This window comes from Vipera ursinii (assembly GCF_947247035.1).
Source record: "Vipera ursinii genome assembly, chromosome: 3".
In the NCBI taxonomy this organism is placed as follows: domain Eukaryota; kingdom Metazoa; phylum Chordata; class Lepidosauria; order Squamata; family Viperidae; genus Vipera; species Vipera ursinii.
Window position 1 is genome coordinate 79224567 of NC_139516.1, and position 21526 is coordinate 79246092.

Below are 21526 nucleotides of genomic sequence, written 5' to 3' on the forward strand. Positions count from 1 at the left end.
GATCCTTTTCCCCTGATTTGTTTGCCCTTTGGGGTCACAGGCAAACTTTGTATGAAACTATAATTTTTCCTGTGCCGAAACCAACAAACATAGTAAGATATTCCCACTGCTTCATTAAGAACACAGGAAGTTGCATTACCAAAATTGGAATACCACACAATCCAGCTCATAATTATTATCTGATTAGACCCTCTGAAGTTTCAGAAAAATGTCTTTCCCAGCCTAATTGGATTTTTTTGGTTTTGGCTTTATTGTGATTTATAGCTCTTTATTTGCAAAAGCTATTGCAGATCGCCAGGTGAATAAATTATCTCTTTTTTTAAAAAGGTACCATACTAGTGAAAGCAGATATAAAATCAATGTTGGCATTCCATTGCAAAGACAGAAGATAATTTAATCAAAATTTGGGGGTTGTGGGGGGGGTTTGTTGCTATTTCTTTATCAGCTGAAAGCAATAGTTTATGAAATGCCCTATCATGAACAAACTTACTCAGGAAAGGGAATGTATTGTCAAGTAACATGTCTAGGGTTAAATACAAAGCATAGTCAAAAAGAAGGGGAGAGATGCTGATGATAAATAAAACCATATTTTTGTAACATCTGAGGGAAGCAACTCTAGTGAGAAAAATGTTTTGTCTAGCTTCCTGCCCATAAAAGGCCACAGCTGGTTTCTTTCATTAGGTTCTCTTCAACAGATGGTTAAGTTTCCACATTGTAGTTCAGCATATTATGACAGCATATAAAAATAATTAAGGAGCATGTTTTAGGCACAGGTGTCCAAAAATGGTAGCTTGCCTTGTGTATAGTACCTTGTGTATAGTACCTTATTGCCCAGAGTTGCTGGGAGTTTAATAAATTATTATTAGCAAATCAAAACCATTACAGGTAGTCCTCAGTGACAATTGGGACCACAATTTCCCTTGCTAAGCAAGGCAGTTGTTAAGCATGAGTACCTATTGTAAATCACGTTTTTCTTTGAACAGTCACTAAACAAATGGTTGTTGAGGACTAGCTGTATTGTTAATATTCATTAAGTATTCACTGTGTTCAACTTTGCTTGAAAACCATTTGTTTCTACCAATAACTCTGAATTATTCAGTATTATCTGACAGTGCAAAAATGTGATTTGAAGATCCGATTTAAGGAAACCATTAGATCAAATTATTACCTCCAAACTGATCTGATTAGTTCATTGCTTTGCACATGCATAAACAAGTCTCTCTCCTCCCCACACTGTCCAGGATAAATGTTTCTCAGTCCAAATCCATAATGCTTGCCCCAGCTTGGACTCCTGATGAGAATTGCCAAGTGGGAGCCCTTAAAGGCACAAGTTCCCTTTCATGTGCTTCTCTTTGCTTATTATATGGGACCTGCTGTGTGGAATAATGGGAACACAGAGAAAAACTCTGATTTCTGGCAGTGGATACGCTTAGCAACAAAGCTAAAAGAGGCTGCACAAACAGCGGCACCTGCACAATCAGGCTAAAGGAGCAAAGGGCTCCAGGTGGTTGTGTCCCTTAGTGTAGGTAAGTATGGGCACTTCCCATACGCAGCCTAACTTCCAAAGCATATAAAACATTAAACCTCTATAACAGTGATGGTGAACCTTTTAGAGACCGAGAGCCCGAACCACAACCCAAAACCCACTTATTTATCGCAAAGTGCCAGGGCTGCAAAAGCATTGTGGTGCCCTCAGGGGGGCATAGGGGTGTGGCCCACTGGGTAGGCATGGCTGCGGTTGTCACGGCAGACTGGGTGGACGTGGCTGGGGTGGGCATGGCCACCTCAATGTTGCTCAAGGGGAGGAACGTTTGTGGAGGCCGGGCAGGGTTGGGGGAGATCCAGGGGGTCTCTGGGAGGTGGGGTGGTGGGCAGGAGGCCCAGCATAGATGGGGGGGAGGCACGCAATCCTAGCTGGGACTGGAGGGGGGGGCATGGTGCTGATGGGGATCTGGCTTTTCCTGCACGGGGTGGCCTTTGGCTTGCTGGGTGTAGGCGTGCTCTACCACTTCTACTCGAGCTTGCTAGCTGGCTGCTTCGCCTCCCTTGTGCTGGGTGGGGCTGCCACTCTGGGCAGCGGTGGCAGCCTAATGGACCTGTGCAAGCTGCTGGCAGCAGCAGCTCATGTGCCCACAGAGAGGGCTCTGAGTGCCACCTCTGGCACGCGTGCCATAGGTTCGCCACCACTGCTCTATAATCTGGGGGAATAACCCCATGCCTATATTAATTATTGGTGTCCTGAGCCATAATGATGCCTCTTTCCCCCATCTCCAGCATATCTACACTTTTCTAACATCAAAAGAAGTTGAATGAAGTGCCTCCAAAATAAGATTGCTTACCAAAATAATACTGGTTCGTATTTGCTTGACAGCCACTGTTCATCTCTCAAACAGAACTTTATTTTCTTGGTTTTTTTTACACATACCTATTACCTAGATAATCAGCTCACAATCTGTTTTACCTGAAGCTGTCTGATCTGGGCTATAAAACACAGTCTCCAAAAGCCAAAAATAAAACAAAGCAAGTTAGTTTTATGCCATATCAAGGATATCTTGATCTTTGTGGATTTCACAACCCTTGTTCTAATTTACCAGCAAAATCCAACTTGCCTCAATAATTGGACAACTGTGTTAGTGAGCTGCTGCCAATCTGCTATTATCAACCTTGAGTAGCTTCAGGCAATGTTTTACTGTTGATCTATATCATATTTTTTTCCTGGAAGTTGCAGCAGCAAACAGTTCAAGGAGAGGAATGGTTATATAACTGTCTACCTTTAGCTGGCATCAGACAATAGCAGCAAGGGAAAGCCCCCAAAGTCACTGTTCACATCACTTCCTCATACTTGTTAGGGAGAAGGGAATTAAACAACTTACTGAGGGGTTTGGAAGGATTAAGGTTAGGCAGACTGGTGAATCTTTTTAAAGGAATGCTTAAGTAGTCCTTCTTTGAATGCAACTGCATGCAGGTTTCGTGCTGGATCTATCCTGCTATAACATATAGAGTGGCTTGATTATACAATAATTCCAACAAATCTTCTTAAAAAGTGACTTTGCAAACCTAATGGCAAAGCTGAGTTACTGCCAGAACTTGCTCCTATTCTGCCTGGACAAGCCGGCAGCCAACCTGCCCAGTGGGCATAGAGCAAATTGAATATGGTCTAATGGTTTTCATGTGCAAAGCTGGATCACCTCTGGTGATTCTGCCTGGACAAACCAACAGCTGCATTGTACAAGCAACATCAAAGCAGATTCTGACAATCTCCACCAAGAGGCATGCAAGTCCAGCTCAGAATTGGCTCCATCAACAAGCTGGCAGCGTAATCCTCATTTTCTCCAACTGCTGCTATAAAAAGCAAAAATCAATCCAAAATAAATGTAGAATACAACTGAGAGTCGCCTTGTCAAAAATAAAGTCCAGATTTGCAACAGAAATGAAATTCATCTTTCCTATTAAAAACAGGACTTTACATGTCATTCATTTATTATATCAGTAAAAACTGATAAAAGTTGCAAGGTTCTATTGTCCTTTTATCTGATATAGAGATTAAATGGTAATGATTAAAAATAATGAAATCATTAGTATTATTGGGGGGAGGGGGAGGCTACACAAATGTATTTATTTGAGATCGTGGTATCACAAATATTGAGAATCCTTGATGTGGTCTAATATCTTGTGAATTAATTCACTGAGCCGACTTAGCTGAAGTCAATGAAAGTCAAGTCAAAGTTTTATTCTGAAAGAGGAGAAAAGTTTAGTTTAGTTTAGTTTTATTAAATTTTTATACCGCCCTTCTCCCGAAGGACTCAGGGCGGTGTACAGGGCAATAAATATCAGAATATAAATACAAAAGTTAAAAGAAGTTAAAAGAATTAAATAATCATGCCCATTATAATACAATGATTAAAACTATGTTAAAATTAGATCCAACCCCAAACCCATCAAACCAGGTCAGATTGTTCAAATAAAAAAGTTTTTAAATCGCGCCGAAAGGAGCGAAGGTCGGGAGCCATCCGGAGCTCAACCGGCAAGCGGTTCCACAGGTCTGGCACGCCCACAGAGAACGCCCTCCGCCTGGGGGCCACCAATCGACATTCTCTGATCAGAGGCACCCTGAGGAGGCCCACTCTGTGGGAGCGCACTGGACGGAGGGAGGTTGATGCCGGCAGCAGGTGCTGCCGTAGGTAATCCGGACCCATGCCATGTAGGGCTTTATAGGTCATTACCAGCACCTTGGGAGGGAGGGAGGGAGAAAGTGAAGGGATACAGGTAGTCCTTGACTTAGGACCACAAATGAGCCCAAGACAGTTGTTAAATGAGTTTTGCCCCATTTTATGACCTTTATGCCACAGCTGTTAAGCAAATCACTGCAGATGTTAAGCAAATCATGCAATCCTTAAGCAAATCTGGCTTCCCCCATTGACTTTGCTTGTCAGAAGCTGGCTGGGAAGGTTACAAATGTTGATCACATGACCCTGGGACAGTGCAACCATCATAAATACATGCCAAGCACCTGTATTTTGATCACATGATCATGGGGATGCTGCAACAATCATAAGTGTGAACACTGCTCATAAGTCACTTTTTCCAGTGCTGTTGTAACTTCAAGCAGTCACCAAATGAATGGTGGTAAGGCAAGGACTACCTACTCCTTAAGGCAGGGGTAGGCAACCTTGGCTCTTTTATGACTCGTGGACTTCAACTCCCATGCTGGCTCAGGAATTCTGGGAGTTGAAGTCCACGAGTCATAAAAGAGCCAAGGTTGCCTACCCCCACCTTAAGCCATGTTCTAAGTTTGATGGGTTAATAATACTTACTTTCTCAACTTCTGGCAGGCAATCCAAGAGAGCCATTGTATATTCTGAATCATTCAAATCATTTTCACATCCATTTGCTGTCATTTTCAAAGGTCTTTTTACCATGGCATCCAACACTGCTTCATAAAGTTGCTTGGTTATCAACGGAGAAGGCAACTCCCTTAAATAATCTTTGAGGATACCTAAACAAGGCATGCAGAGTAAACAAAGTGTAATGAATTTACCAGAAAGTCACATTAAAGCAGGACAATCAGTAGTGCTCAAGCAGAAATTATCTCAAAATTGGGTATCTTGGTAATACATATATATCAAATTATGCTGATTCTCAATTTTGAAAATCATTTACATCTCTGAATGTTAATTCTTATTCCTTTTATTCTATCTATATACTGTGTGCTCCTTAAAGGAAATGCCAACATTAATTTAACAATGCTCTTAATTGGGGATAGCAGTCATAGCATTAAATCACTTATTTTAATACACTTAATATTTTATTAGAATATTTTTTAAATACAATGCTTCATAGTAGTCATAACCACAAGTGAATACAGGTTGTTCTGTCCCGGGCTCAGAACTGTTGCAAATGTTTGATTGACTCTTATTTACATATGTTAATTCCACTGTGTCTCATCTCATTTAAAACCAAATTTCAGAACTGGACATTCAGGACAAAGCTGCTAACAAAGCTGTTGCAATGTCTTAACTACCCTTCCTTCACACATACACCACCCACTCTAGTTCCGGCCCTATGCAGGTCAGTGGCATTTTTAAAAAAAACTCAACACATACACTGCTGCCAAATGCCACTGCCCCAGTAAAGATCTGCCACTGCTGTTTTGATTGTTCCCTTACACCAGGGGTCTTCAAACTTAGCCCTTTTATGACTTGAGGACTTCAACTCCCAGAAGTCCTCAGTCCACAAGTCATAAAAGGGCCAAATTTGAAGACCCCTGCCTTACACTCTCCAGCATTGCCAGCTCCGCTGCTGCTGCTGCTCTGCTAGATGCCAAACAGCTGATCAGTGCCCCAGCTATTCCTTTGTGGCCCACCTTTATTTTTAATTTACCAGCCTGGCCCCGTCTTCTCTACAAATTGTGCAGGCCATTCCAATGCATAATCCACAAATCCTGAAACAGGTGCAGTCCCTCCCAGATCATGGGCATCATTTCCAGCAGTTGCAGCTACTTACAAATTTTAATTAAACAGAAGTTTGAAATTATTAACTACATGGGGAGTAGTCATGTATACTGGCTAAACTTAATCTAATGTCCATTAAATTAAGTTTTCTTTGGAGGAGGACACTCAAATGCCATGTGTAACCCTTAGCTGAAGGTGGACTTATATTTATGACAATTTGTTTAGGTATTTGTTTTATTTGTTGTACACTGCCTAAAGTCACATGTTTATGAGATGGATGGCTATATAAATTGGATAAATAAATAGATGTTATACTAAGACATTCAAGCCCAAGCAGCAGAGTTCCTAAAAGTAAAACAGCAAAGTAGCTGAAAATAAAAGAAGGCATAGCTGAACCCATATCATGGTTATGTTAATTATGGTTGATTGGTTTTTTTTTATCTCAGTTGCAGCATGTTATATATTGATTTATTAAGTGTTGCTTTGAAACATTGCTAGCCACCTGAGTTACGTATTTGAGATGGGAAGCTGTACAAACTGAGTAAATACACACATACATATACACCACAACTACCTCCTCCAAAGGCTAAACACTGCAAAACAGATCTTATCAAGTGAAAAATTTGCCATGTTAGTTTGATTGTTCTCTTAAGATTAAAAATAGTTCTTGGTGGAAACAAAAATACCAAGCTAGGTTTTTAAAAATGGTCTGTCTCTTTGTCTATTGTCTATTCTTTTTTTTTTTTGAAAATAATGATTGAATTAGGGGAGAATTCAAAACTGAATTCAATCACAGCCTTTTAATTCAGAAAAATCAGTTAGAATAGGAACAGAGTTTCACCATAATACTGGTCCTGCTGAATCCAACCTTTCCTTTTATTCTGAGAGTGGAAGCAGTCTCATTTCTTCTTGGCTATCACAATGCAAAAGTTATTTTACTTTTTTTAAATCAGACAATAGCCCTTTTATTACACAGATGTTTTGAAAGATATGATACCATCACTAGGTAAATGCCTTCAGGTCCTATGAGCAATATGGTCCCTGAGGTCTCCTCAGGCTACTTTTTACATTGTTAAATCTCCCTTTATCTTTTTTTTTAAAAAATATAATCTGATTTTGATAAAAATAAATTGAATTAATTGATTGCTTCTTCCCTATGACTAGATGGCATCCTATGTTTACTTAAAAGGCTGAAAAGCTTATTTGCACCTCTTCACCCTCTTCAACATTGCCCACCACTATCTTAGACAAAACAACACAATCTCTACGCTTGTGCAGCTGAAACACAACATCCTGTTTATTTCAGGAATCTCTCTAATCCAACACTACATTTTGGGCTATAAAATATCAAGGCCCAAAAACAGATGCATCATTTCCCCAAACTATTAAAATCTAAACTCAGATATTAATTGCTTTGCTCCCCATTTTGTTCATGCATGCCACTTGAATATAAGCTGTGCCTTAATTAATAGTACTGTTTAATGCACAATGAAAACAAAGAGCTGAAAGTAGGAAGCTGAGATACCAATTTAAGTATCTGCCAAATAAAGGCCTCGTTAATCCCCAAACCATGACAGAAATACCACTGCTGAATTTTTCTTAACAAAGCAAAACTTGTTGCAAGTCTCAGTGTGCCTACCACGAATCTTACCCTATGACCCAACTGTAATGTGAACTGTGTTAATTGAAGACTTTGTTAAGAGAACAGAATGTTTAAGAGTAAAGTAAAGGGGCTCCATTTCTACTCTTCATAGAGGGGAATTAGAGAAAGTTTCTGGGACTACATAATTTCACTGCCACCCTCAGAATCTTCCAGGTTAAAGGGCTGTTTTTTGTCTAAATGTTTCAAGTAAAGGTTGTCCACAAATTAGCAATCTAAACCAACCTTTCCTCAACCTGATGCTGTGCAGGTAGCTTCAACTAACTTTGCTATAATCTCCAGACATAAAAGGTAAAGGTTCCCCCGCACATGCATGCTAGTCGTTTCCAACTCTAGGAGCCGGTGCTCATCTCCATTTCAAAGCCAAAGAGCCAGCGCTTGTCCGAGGACATCTATGTGGACATATGGCCGGCATGACTAGATGCCAAAGGCGCACGGAATGCTGTTACCTTCCCACCGTAGTGGTCCCTATTTTTCTACTTGCATTTTTACGTGCTTTCAAACTGCTAGGTTGGCAGAAGCTGGGATGAGTAACAGGCGCTCACTCTGTTACGCAGCACCTGGGATTCGACCCGCCAAACTGCTGACCTTCTGATCAACAAGCTCACCGTCCTAACCCACTGAGCCACCGCGTCCCTTCTCCAGACATACTATAATCCAAAAATTTAGATCAGAGGTGTCCAAACCTTGGCAACCTTTGAGACATATGGACTTGAACTCCCAGAATGCTGGCTGGGGAATTGTGGAAGTTGAAGTCTACAAGTCTTAAAAGTTGCCACGGTTGGACATCTCTGCTTTAGATAATCCCAGTTTAGGAAAGGCTTAAATCAACAGCAGGATCAAATGTTTGTAAGTAACACTTCTGGGCCGGGTATATATTGAAGTTTAGGAGTAGGGGAAACTAATCACGAACGAGTTTTACTATCTTTCTAGCAAAAAAGCTGCTCTACAGACAGCCCAAAATACCCAAGTAGTGGGAAAGGAGTCTGCTACGCCTTTTTGAAAGTGCTCAACGGGAAGGCACTTTTGGAATGTTTTTTCAAAGGATTCACACTGAGCTCTGCAATCAAGTCACCTGGTCTTTCCTTTTCAAAACACTTTCTCTTGCTTCATTCTTCTCCAAAGAAGTTATCAGCCCTCTGACCCCCCTACACTCTCTCCTTTTAGAGACTTTTAAGAGAAGGCAGTTATTTTTATGGACTAGCATCTCCTGACAGCTTTATTTTTCTTGTTCCAACCATCGCTGGCACAGAATATAGGCAGTAACCAGAGAAAATGCATACTTCTCCAGTCCACCTCATTAATTTCTCATTTTTCTAACCCACTGAACTGTCAACTATGTGGTGTGCTTTACTACAAGAGAGTTCACATGGCTGGAAGCAGACATGAGGCAGAAATATCAGAAATTAGCCAGCTGCTAAATTTGCTAAGGCACAATATTCTGAATGACATGTGCATTTCACTGTAAGCCAGTGCCAGCCATACAAAAAAATTCTGAGTCAAGGTTTAATAATTAAATGTGCATTTCCTGACCAACAGAACAGTTCTTCAAAAGAGCCACACAAGAGAGCTCTGAGACTTGAAAAAGTGATCTTCCGTGGCATTTGACTTTAAAAGGAAAATGCAAAGTGGTTTTTCACTGAAGAGGAATTCTGAAGATTGGCAAATTACTAGTATCGAGAGCCATGCTTACTACTTTATTAGGGATGCACAAGTCTCTTAACAAGTGCTTCTCTTTCAACAAAGTGCCCTTTGAAAGACCTTTCTCAATATCCAGAAGCCACTCCTTGATCTGATTCAAAACCCTCCTAGGAGAGCAGACAACCCACCCCAAAAAACTCTAATACTATGCTCCAGCCTAACCTTTACAAATGTAAATACTGACGTGTCCATTCCACAGCAGTGCTCATTTTAATTAGATCAGCAAGAGATATTTTCCTCCCTTTTACTAGTCCATATTCTAAGAACAGGATTCATAATTTGGTATCACCTGCAATCTTCTCTCTGTTGAGGATTCATAATAAACTAGACACTACGGTGGGGACTGAGAGCCAGAGGTGAATTCTGGCTGGCTCGGTCTATCTATCCAGATAAAGAGAGAGATTGTGAGATCACCCACTTAACCTCAGGACAGCTGCTCCTCATGACTAGACAAAGGAAGTTGAGTTTTGAGTTGAACAGCTGGGAGTTGAGGGATTTCAATCAAGCTAATAGTTGTAATGAGCTTTTCTGGCTGGAAACAGAGAGCCCCATATGAGCAATACCATCAACAGTTCTGCTACCCACCACAGAACTCAAATAAATTTCATTTCTAATGATCCAAAGCAGAATAGGTTGGATGAGGAATTTATCAAGTTTGCCCCCTAAGGCAGAAGTACCCTTCTACATTAGCCAAGCAGCCGCTGAACAATCAATATCCTTTTTTTCAGGTCTGATAGTAAGGAATGATGGGAACTGTCTGTGTATGTGGGGGGGGGGAAATCACTGCAGCTTTGAAGTTGAGAAAAGTCTGATTGCTTGGCATTCTCACCAAAGAGAAGAACTTCACTTGCTATGAGAAATAAATAATCAAATCAACTCCTTCCAGTTACTGAACTTTCAACAGGCGCTGCTTGGTAAACTAAGATTAATCATGACTGAGAGGTATCTTTTTAAACTTGAAAGCTGGGGTTTTTAGGACATGAAACTCAGCAGCTGGTTCCAGTTTCTATTCTTGCTACTATAAGACATAAAACTATCCCTGCATTGCTACATGCCCCAAATAAATCATACGTAAGGGCTTTGACGATTTACAAGACAAGATTAACAATTCGGTAGTCTCATATTAAACATTCAAGCACTTGAATATATGTGGCAGGCAGAAAACATGTGCTATTTTTACCATTCTTGAGTACAAAATTCTATTTTGCTCTAGGGACAGGAGACCATCTGCACAGACTATTGACTTCTGAGGACTGCAAGGACTTTTTGATGTCACTAGATTGGGCCAAGGGTTGCAGTTTTAAAACATGAAAATAATTGCCTACAACCTCACAGATTACAATACAACCATTAGACTACAAGGCTTTTTCTTCAAAGGCTTATATATCAAAAGTTGCTATCTGTTATGTAACTCTGACCTGTTCAGAGGTGAATAACAGAGGCTAAGGACATGCAAGAAGTGTGGTCTATTCCTCAGAAGTGTTGTGTGTAGACTTCCCACAAAAATTGGCTGGTCTCTGATGAAAACAGGATACTAGTTCTAAGGATGGATGCTTGTTCTAAGACAGCAAAACTCTTTATGGGGAACACTATAATTCAGAGTCCGTGCATATAAATAAAAGCAGCTGCGACCGCTCAAAAGAAAAGAGACAAAATGACAAGAGACTTTCTAATTCCAAAACAGCTGTAATTCAAACAATGTTGCTTGAAACTGTCCATCCCCACAGGAAATTCCATTCTGGAGACCTTCATGTCCTCCAAGAAGAGTAAAACAGAAATTTTACTTAAAAAGGAAGTTGTGAACATTTTATTCAACTGTGCAACAATGTAAAAACAGTGAGAAAATTTAGCCGATGATTCAAGATGGTATCCCAAGAATGAATTTCTAATCATTTATACTGGGGATGATGATACTTTAGAACAGGGTTGTCAAACTCACAACATCACATGACATGTAGCAACATATCATGACTTTTTTGCCATTGCTGGCAATGGTGTGGGTGCGGTTTCGCTATGATGCATCTGGCCCGCAGGCCAGCAGTTTGACACCCCTGCTTTAGATTGTAAGAAAATGTTGTTGGGTAGAGTTCTCTCCTTAAGGGTGCAGATCCTCCACCTGTTTCTTGCCTGCAAAAATACACACTATTGATTTGTACCTTGCAAACTCAGTCCTTACTTTTTGGAGGCAAAATCCTATTGAGATGTTTCTACCACCAAAGCCTTTTGACTCTCTGCACACCTACAAATGCTCTATTGAATATTTTTTGAGGTGCATAAGAAATGCTATTCACAGTCCAAACATTTCAAATGAAAGAAATAATTAACTTTCTTGCATAAGAAACCAAGAAGGTACAGTTTTTTGAAACAAATGTACGACTGCACAGACTCAAGTACAATAAATATTTAAGAAAGACTCATGCAAACCTATGGCAAAGAGCAGGGAAGCTATTTGGGGCATAATATAGAATATGATTATTTACATTTCCCCCTTCTGATTTATAAGACAGTAGATAATATGAACATGTATAATTTTCAGTGTGCGTGTAGCTGATACGTTAATTATCTCGGAAATAATAATTTTCCATCCTTATTGCCAGATGTAAAGGAAGTTCTCAAAAGATTCATAGCTCCAGAACTTCTTGACCAAAAAAATAATTTGGATTCATACAAAGCTTGCATTGGTTTCAAAAGAAGAGAATGGAAAAAATGTACACTAGTTTATTTGTTCACTAGAGCAAGCTTATTTCCTTGTTACAAAAAGAAAATTGAAGAAACCTACATGTTCAGCTACCTCTCTCAGACAATGTAGAACTGGAGAGAGAAAACTGGGGAGAAGGAAACAGCCACAGCACCTAACAGGAGCCCTAAAGAAACCATCTTTTCTCCTCTATAGCTTTGTCTACTATGCACACTTTAAGCAATCCAAGATCAGAACCTTGGGTGAAAAAAAGCAAAGATTATACATATATATTATTATATATTAAATTTGCTTGCCACCCACCTGGGTGACTTACAACATTAAACTGAAACCATAAATACATAAAATCACATTGAAATTGGAATAAAATATAACTAAACAGGAAGAGGAAGAGAGGAGAATATATAGGGAGTGAGGTGGGAACTGCTATTAGTTGATCAATCACCTCCAGTGTGAAATTTGCCCATTGGGACCCCAAGCCAACTGGTAGAGCCAGGTCTCCAAGCTCTTGTAGAAAATCATGAGGGTGGCACTAAAATGTAGATTTTAAGCCGGAACTATTTCTATAAGGTATAATTTCAGGAAAATATGAGAAAAGAGAATGGATACATAATGGTACATGTATTAACAGCAGCAAGAATTGTTTTTGCGCAGCATTGGAAAAATGAAGAAAATGCCATCTGAAGATGACATACTTAAGAAAATACTGGATTGTGCAGAAATGTATAGACTTACATTGAAGATTAAAGAAAAATGAGATACAGAATACTTTCAAACATGGGATGTATTTTACCAGTGGCTGGAAAAATGGGGTAGAGATTAGGATTTTAATATATATTATTAAGCTAAGACCCAGACAACACATTGTTTATTAAGCACTTATGAACTGTAAACATAAAAAAACTAATAAATAATTTTTAAAAAATCAGGAGGGTGGAAGCCAATGTCACCTCAGAGTGCTAGATGCTCCAAAGGGCCGGAGTCATGGCAGAGGCGGCTTTCTCCTGGATTCCGCCAGCCCAAATTCTTTGACAGGATCAACAGCATATATCATAGACAAGCTATGTTCAGCCAAGTTTCCCATCAGTATACTGGGGTTGGCAACTGAAATCAGATAACTCATTGATTCATGCCTTTAGAATTTCTGCTTTCATTGAAATATGAACAAATCCTCACTTTCTTCATTAAAAATGGGTTTCATAAGATTCTTACAGCTGATTTAGCCTTTATATTAAGATGTGACAGCCATTGAATAGTAATTGTTACACCTTTTTTAATTAAGCTTTGAATATACTGATAGTAGATACCATAAAGCACTTTCCATGCTTTCTTTAATGTGCCTATGCTTAGGTTCCATTCATAACAACTGACTAAAATCTAGAACAGGATTTCTCAACCTTGGCAATTTTAAGACATGTGGACTTCAACTTCCAGAATTCTCCAGCCAGCACTCATCTGGAGCCAAAATTATTCCAGAATCCAGAACAAAAAGGAATCTAGATCAAAACTAACAATATTGTTTTTAGAAAGTTAAAAATACTCTCAACTTGTGTTTAGTGACAAGGTTTCCAGAGTGGGCAGATGTCAGTTCAAAAGGCTCAGTTTTAGGACATCATTTGTTAAAAACATCTTTTAATATTTACTTATACGATACACTGCACAATAAAACCCTGATGACATTCTGAGCATTTATTTGTCCTTCTATGAAAAAAGCAAATTTGTTACCTGTTATCACATTTATATCTGGGTACTGAGTTTCACACAGAGTAACTGCTTTGCTATCCTTCTCAAATGCCTCTCGGAGTTCTTTCTTCACAGCTGCCGACCCACATAAACGGTACAGCCCTACAACCTAGAAATAAAATATAAATTTTACCAGAGCAACCTCATTTAGTTTAACGAATCAAATCAAATATCCAACAGAAATGGGATTTTTAATAGGCTCAAGATACCAAGATATCCATGAAAGACCCTAAGAGGACTAGAAAGGAACCCTGTATGAAATAAAGCCTATCAGGGGAAAAAACAAGATTATTCATGTTGCATTAAGTATATTGACTGCACTAAGCAAGAGAGAGGAAAGAGCTATTTTAATTGTAATGAATGCAGTGGTATAATAGGATAGGGGAGACTCAAGTCCATCCATATTCAGTCACAAAAGCTTACAGCTTGTACACTTACAGTGTGACTTTACATTCAGTCCTAATCATCAACCTGATGGCTTAAGTCCACAACTTCATCACTGTCTAACCTAATAGATTTTATTATTTATTTATTTATTTTATTTTAATTCCATTTATATCCCGCCCTTCTCCAAAGACTCAGGGCGGCTTACAAGCTTAGCAGTAGCCTGCCAACTCTATTAGAATTCTTCCTCAAGGGTTGTCTCCACTGAATTTGAGCTGTAAAGTAAGATTTATAGATGAGAGTGCTATGGAAAACCAGATATTTAGGTTAAATATCTAATTCAAATAAGGTTAAATAACCTATTGGTTACCATAATATGCAAACCCAGTCTTTAGCCCTTGATGCAGCACACCTGGCATGGTTATTATTGTTACGGGGAGAAAATGAAAAAAAAAACACTGTTATCATTGTCTTTTTTATAATAAATTAATTACATGCATTTACTGCAGCTTTGACAAAGAAATTTTGTCTATTTTTAGAGAAGCATTTCTTTCTGCACAGTATGGCCAAATATCATGTAACTCTCAAGAAATTGTATGCAGGCAATTTGCTAGCAGTATAACTTATTTATTTATTTATTTATTTATTTATTTATTTATTTATTTATTATTTTATTTTAATTCCATTTATATCCCGCCCTTTTCCGAAGACTCAGGGCGGCTTACAAGCTTAAAAGGCTCCTCAGATTAGGAACTCTTCTAATTACGAATACGGTATGTATGCCTCAAGGAATGGACCAACATAGTTTCAGCACAAAACAAAACAAAAATCTAAATCATACCGTGAAAGATTGCTTCTTTCCTAGCAAAAGTATAATTAATCTCTAAGAGTTTTTTCAAAAGGCAATTCCATTAAAGGTAACATAAAAATACAGCAAAAAAGATGTATTGTCTTAGCATTTTTAATGGAAGGTGGAATACAAGTTTAACTAATAACCGCGGCACCTCATGTAGAAACTATGTGTAACACTCACTCTTTTAGATGCATCATTATTACAAATTAACGTTATTTCAGTTGTAGGATGAAGCATTGTTACTGTACGATGCAATGTAAGAGAGTGAGACACTGAATATAATATAATATTAGATGAGAAAATATTTCTCATCTAAATACATCCTGTTACAGTTATACAGTCCAAACCAGAACTAAATGTTTACATGCTACTTGAAATTCAGGATTACATTTTCTCTAACAAATGGAGAATTTGGATAAACAATTGTTTTATAATATAAACTAAAGCAGTATAAAAAAGCTTCAGTCATCAACATTAAATACCAAAGAGTATTATGGTACTTTAAATATTAACTCATTTATTACATTTTTCCCTAGAACCTAGACCACAAAAACTTCAACCACAATATATTTGCTAGTCTTATTTTTTTCAATCCCCTTTTGGAAATTTCTAGATTAATGGTCTTTAAAAGCACTACATTCTTGTGGGCTAAGGGACAAGGTAAAGCACATGGCTGCATTTACAACCTGAGATATAAAGGCTTAAACACAAGGCATTTAGCTTTCCCATAATAGGAAATCTTGCTCTCAGTGAGTAAAGACTTCCAGTGACACCCATTTACTGAATACTGGGGTGAGGTTTGTGGGTGTTCCTGGACTCTTATTACCCACTTATGTTTTTAACCCGCAAGTACATATTCTACATGTATTAAGGCTGCCCTGGACCATCTTCTTAACCCTGTCAAACACCCACACTGTGATTTTAAAGGCATGGTGGTTGATAGGCTACCTGTTATACTGAAAAATAAATTCCCTACAGCTCATGCCAAACATTTGCTATAGTCATGTTAGACAACTTTTTAAAATAATTTGGCTTCCCACAAATTTCAGGAAGGCAGGAAGAAATCATTTTAATGGGCTTCCTGATTTCTAAGCTTTTGAGATGGGGAAAAAATCAGATATAGGTTGCCTGAACTGAAGGTAAAAAAATCCTATTATGACTGAATGATGCAACAGTCCTGTGATACTAGCAACACTGTAGGGCAGTGTCTACAATTCCCACAGAAGCAACATATAAAGTTACCCTACAAGAAAAACCCTCTACCCTCAGTTTTGTTTAATTACAATTTCCGAACCCTACATCCTGTTTGACATTTTTTTCCCCTTATAAATACAAATGCCACCATCTGGAAATCCTAAAGGCTAGTCACCTAAAATTTGACAAACACAAAAGGATTGTAGGCTTCTCAAAAGATGATTCTTTTTATTCATCTCATCTTGTACCATAATGTTAAGAAGAGCGTAATGATGGCCAGCTATCCAAATGAAGAAGATGAAGGGCTATAGGATGTTGTATTCTTTGGATTTAAACGGCAACGTATATAGTGCAATGACAATGAAATATTGACAGAGCAAAACTTTACTTCTTTACCTGGCAACCTCTTTTTTCAATCTCTGTAATGCACTTTTTCATCAAAAGAGGAACCATCAAACCTTCATTTTCCTTCTCAACAACTTTCCGAGCATCAATTCCAAAGAGTATCGGTTCTCGTTCTCCATTTGTTCCACCAAGAGAATTCTCCCACTGTTCCAGAAGAGTTAGCTTGACATAGATAAGACCTCTGGGCTCCAGTTTTACTGCCAACTGATGAGTCTTTGTCACACGAAAAAGAGCAGGAAGAACTACCGTACCATGGCAGCAAACCCGGTTTTTCCTTGGCATGGGCTCCCAGCTAAAAACCACTAATTTTAAATGCTGAGCGTTTTCTATCTCTATGTTGAAAGTGTGATCCATGTCCAAAAATGTTGTTCTGCAAGTCAGCAAAGCGGTCCTTGCTTTATTTACTGAATCTACCTGAATTGCACAGAAGACATCTTTTGAGTCCATTCTTGGTGGTTTCAGATCCTCTGCACCATAGAAATGAATGTTCATGAGTCCAGATATGTACTGGGAACATTTGGGTTGGTCAGCAAAAGTGTAGTGTCGAAAAGCATCAATGTCTATTTCTGATTTATTACCCATGTTACCTGCAAATACTTCCTTTCCTTTCCTTTCAGCTGCATATTTCCCTGATTTTACTATAAGCTCAGGAGAGTCTCCATCACTGAGGTAGCCCCCTTTACTGGAGGATTTGGAAGTCCCCCTGTTTTTCTTTTTATAGCTGTGTTGAGAGGATACACTGCTATCAAGATGATACCGGCTTATGACATTCCTGCTAGCAGCTGCTGTTACATTTCCAGAAGAAGCTAACGGTGCATGGCTTACTTCCTGGCAATTATTTTTAAGCAACAAAGAATTGTCTGAGCTATTATGGCTTGAATTGACTTTGACACTGAGCTTCCTGCTGAGCTCAGGCAATTTTTTCATCTTCATGGAAAGTTTCCTGACGGTTCTTGGGGATTTTATTTTATCAGGGAAAGTCCAGTTTATGGAGCCACCTTTTTTCAATGGGCTTGGGCTTGGAGGAGAATATTCTGCAGTTCCTGTCTCTGCCTTGTTTGCAGACGTGATTCCAGGACCTTTGAAAAAAAGAAAAGAAAGAAAAGATAAAAGAAGAATACTCGGAAATAAAAAAAACTACTTCCTTGTTGTGGTCTGGAAAAGTCTATTTAGACCAGGGGTAGGCAACCTCAGCTCTTTTATGACTCATGGACTTCAACTCCCAGAATTCCTGAGTCAGCATAGCTGACTCAGGAATTCTGGGAGTTGAAGTCCATGAGTCATAAAAGAGCCGAGATTGCCTACCCCTGATTTAGACAGATGCTGAGCATCACCTACATCAGAGTTCCCCAACCTTCCTGGATTTGCGGACTGGGTAGGGGGGGGAGGAAGGAAGAAAGGAGATGGTTCTGCGCGAACAGCAAGCATGCATGCACAGCTCCATTTGCACTTGCCCACTACCTCTGTGGCCTGCGGCCCAGTCCCGAAGGGCTCAAGGCCCTGTAGTGGGCTGTAGCCCAGGGGTTGGGGACCCCTGGTCTACATTATTCCCATAAATACGCCTTCCTGTGTGCCAGAACAACCAAGAACATGTGTCCCCCTTTCCTTAAAAGAGACAAAGGAGACTGATGCTACCAAGACCATCCCTCTGCTGATGGACCATTTCTGCTTGTTCTGATGTCTTGCATATGTTAAAATCGATGTCTTTCAAAGGAGAAGCTGAATGCAGCTGGGTTTTTTTTTCCAGCAACTCTTCTGAAAATAAAATTCTATGTTTTGTCTACGCTCTGAAGTTCGGAAAAAGATTGGAGGGGGAAAAATGGAACTACTTTGCTTTAGGGCTCCTGTGCATTTCAAAGATAGGTTCAAAGGTACTGCTATTTCACAGTGAATTGCTTTTTTATGGGTTGTTTTTTTTTCTTTGCAAACAAACACATATGCCTCTTCTCATTATGGCAGAGTGAACGTACGATATATTTGGAATCAATTCTCCAGAAAGTTCCAACATGAACTTATCTCTTTGAATCCACTAGTAAATCCTTTCTTAAACAATGTTTATTACATTTATCAAAGAAATCTGACTATCATAAACAACCAATGAAATAAGTTAATCAACATTAGATTCATAATTAGTTATTTGCTTATTCAAAGTATTTTGTAAGAAAAAAAACCATTTAACAGGAGGAAATAAATAAAAATATAAAACTGGAATACAGCATACAATAGTAGCAATTCATACACCATAGTTTTTCATAGTGAAAGATGAGCCTCCATAACCTTTTGTTCATGGCTTTTACCTCATGGGAGTGGAAAGCTCACCTAAACATCTTCACATCATAACCATGTTTACTGTCCAATAAGTCTGTCTAATTCAGTGGTTCCCAAACCTTTTCTATACCCCGTACCCCTAGAACGCTTCTGATATACTCTCGCACTCTCTTACAAAAGATCGAAATAACGGCAAAAAATTATGCATATACACTACAATTTTGAAAACCCAAGTTTTCGCACCCCCTGGAATATCGTCTCGCACCCCCAGGGGGCGCAAGCACCCCTGGCTGGGAACCCCTGGTCTAAATCTATGATAGACGTAATAGAAATATTCTATTTCTAGAATATTCAAATATTCAATAACTCTACTGTGTTCTAAATTCAACAATTTCATATACCTAAGAGTTAAAAGCAGATGTTCAGTACAGACTGTCAACTGTAATTCAATATAATTGGGTGGAGGGGCCTACCTTGTGAGACAACAGGACATCACTAGATCACACTGCCAGAATATGAAGGGGGGAAAATGCTGACTTTCAGCCATGCAGTTTGTCAAGTTGGTATTCTTCTGTATGTATTTCAAAAATAAAGGGACTTTGGAAAGCTTTATGGATACATTTTACCTTACACCACAAACTACAAAACCATTTTTCCTATAGAACTGGGAGACAATAAAAAGAATTTATTCTTTAATTTTTCCTCTAGCATTCTAAAATATACTCAAAGGGACAAGAAATAACATCTGGAAAGCACAAAACCTAGCCTAACCAAAATCATCAAAGGGACCAGAATGGGCCTCCAGATCATCTTTTGCTCATTTGTACCATAAATACTACAGAGAGCATATTTACTCACTAAAAAGTAAAGCAAATGTGCATCTGACCCTTAATTTAATTTTGCTTTCCCATCCAAATAAGCAACCAGGTCTGACTGCCTAGTTAGACATTCCAAAGGAAAAATAACCAAGCAAAAACTAAGCAGATGCTTATAAAAACATTATCAAATCCCCCTATCACTACTCAGATACCTATATTATGGTCTGGGGTCCCCTTATAAGAAACCTGGGCAACATAAGCGTTAAATAAACAAATAAACAAATTTTAGGATGCTGCTGATTGCAGCCCTGTTGCTTAGTGACCAAGTAGGCACTGTGTTTCTACATCATCACACAAATCATTCCATTTTTTTCTGCAGCCCACCCAATTAGAAACTGAGGCTCAAATAAATAGCACCTATCCACCTTCTACAAAGCCCGTTATTTTCTTTAAACAAGAGCTAAATAACTCTCTTTCTTGCTGGAAATTGACAATTAGGCCTTGTTTTTTAAAAATGAGGAAGTTTATACTGCACAAAGTATGTTTCCAGAGCCTCAGTGAAAGTTCTTGTTTTGCTCAGCTGCTTTACTTGTATTGAGGCTATTTCCTTACATGGAATAGACTATTTCTAGCATACCCGCTGTGCTTTTCTGGCAACAGCTCATAAAAAATGTGGTATTTGATAAAACTGGACAAAGGTCTCTCTTGTACTGCAAATCACCACACAGCCTCACTAGTGGGTTGCACTGAGGCATTCCATAGTAATCAGGGCAAAGTTTTAATTAATTCACATTAATCTATCTCTGTCAGAAGCCTCTGGCAAAGGCTTAGAAAAGCAAGCCAAAATATAAAAAACTGAGAAGTCAATCTAACATTCCTGACATTTTATCTCAAACTTCCAGTGGCTTCATGAAGAATTATAAAGAATTCCTATTCTTTAATTGTTGGAATGGTAAATAATGTCAAAAGGACACTTGAACCTTTCTTGCCATTATAGTAACCACATATTACATACACAGAGAGGGCACAGACAACTTTTTGAAATCCACTAAAACTATTTTACCAACTGATAATTGTAAGTGATATAGGCTGTCAGCAGTTGGTATTTCTAACTTTGTATTCCATTTTACAAATTATTTTTAAATCCTACTAAAAGGAAAATGGGTGTTTTCTCCATTAGGTCATATGATTGATCAAATCAGAAAATCTCCTTTCAGCATAAACAGTTTCAAACACAGTATATTAAAAATTATGCAACAGGTATGCCTGTTCTTTCTGTACAAACTTATGATTTCACTTATTTAATAAAAGCCCTATTTTTTTTAAGGATTTAAATCCACCAGAGTTTCTAAAAGCCAAAAGTGTTTATGATTAACAAATTCAATAATTAATTATGCAATGTAGACTTATGAAATGGTCCAATATTCATAGTACTCCTTTTTGTAATATTTTGTAATATAATGTTTGTATTAGTAGATATTTATTAAATTTATATTCCACCATCTCACTGTTGAAATTTTTCTACAAAAAGAAAATTATGAAAAATCATGTAACTATAACTTTATTACCAAGCAACTCCCAATTTATCCAATGTATTGATCCTAAATCAGAAGTCTATATAAGTGATATCCATAATCTACCTGCCTGTCTTAATTATCTGTCTATCTGCAATACTTCAGAATCTGTTCCAAAAAGACAAATGTAGCACTGGTCTACAACTCTTTAAGCAGCCACATTTTCTCCTGAAATGTCTGGCAGCTGCACAAAGCAGTTGTGCAAGCACCTGAAGCACCTCTTCCAAATTATTTCTAAAGCAGTGCACAGCTTTTTTGCCTGTGTATGTGTGTATGT

General features: G+C 38.5%; 1 protein-coding gene across 2 annotated transcripts in view; it reads right to left on the bottom strand.

Moving 5' to 3' along the window:
• The window catches only part of SYDE2 (synapse defective Rho GTPase homolog 2), a 51370-nt gene that overhangs the window by 9665 nt on the left and 20179 nt on the right, over positions 1-21526 (bottom strand). For both annotated transcript variants that reach the window (XM_083359769.1, XM_083359770.1), the window contains exons 3-5: positions 16581-17668; positions 13736-13862; positions 4815-4996 (exon numbers count right to left, since the gene is read on the bottom strand). In XM_083359769.1, coding sequence (XP_083215895.1) covers positions 4815-4996; positions 13736-13862; positions 16581-17668 — 1397 coding nt within the window. The remainder of the gene's footprint in view (positions 1-4814; positions 4997-13735; positions 13863-16580; positions 17669-21526) is intronic.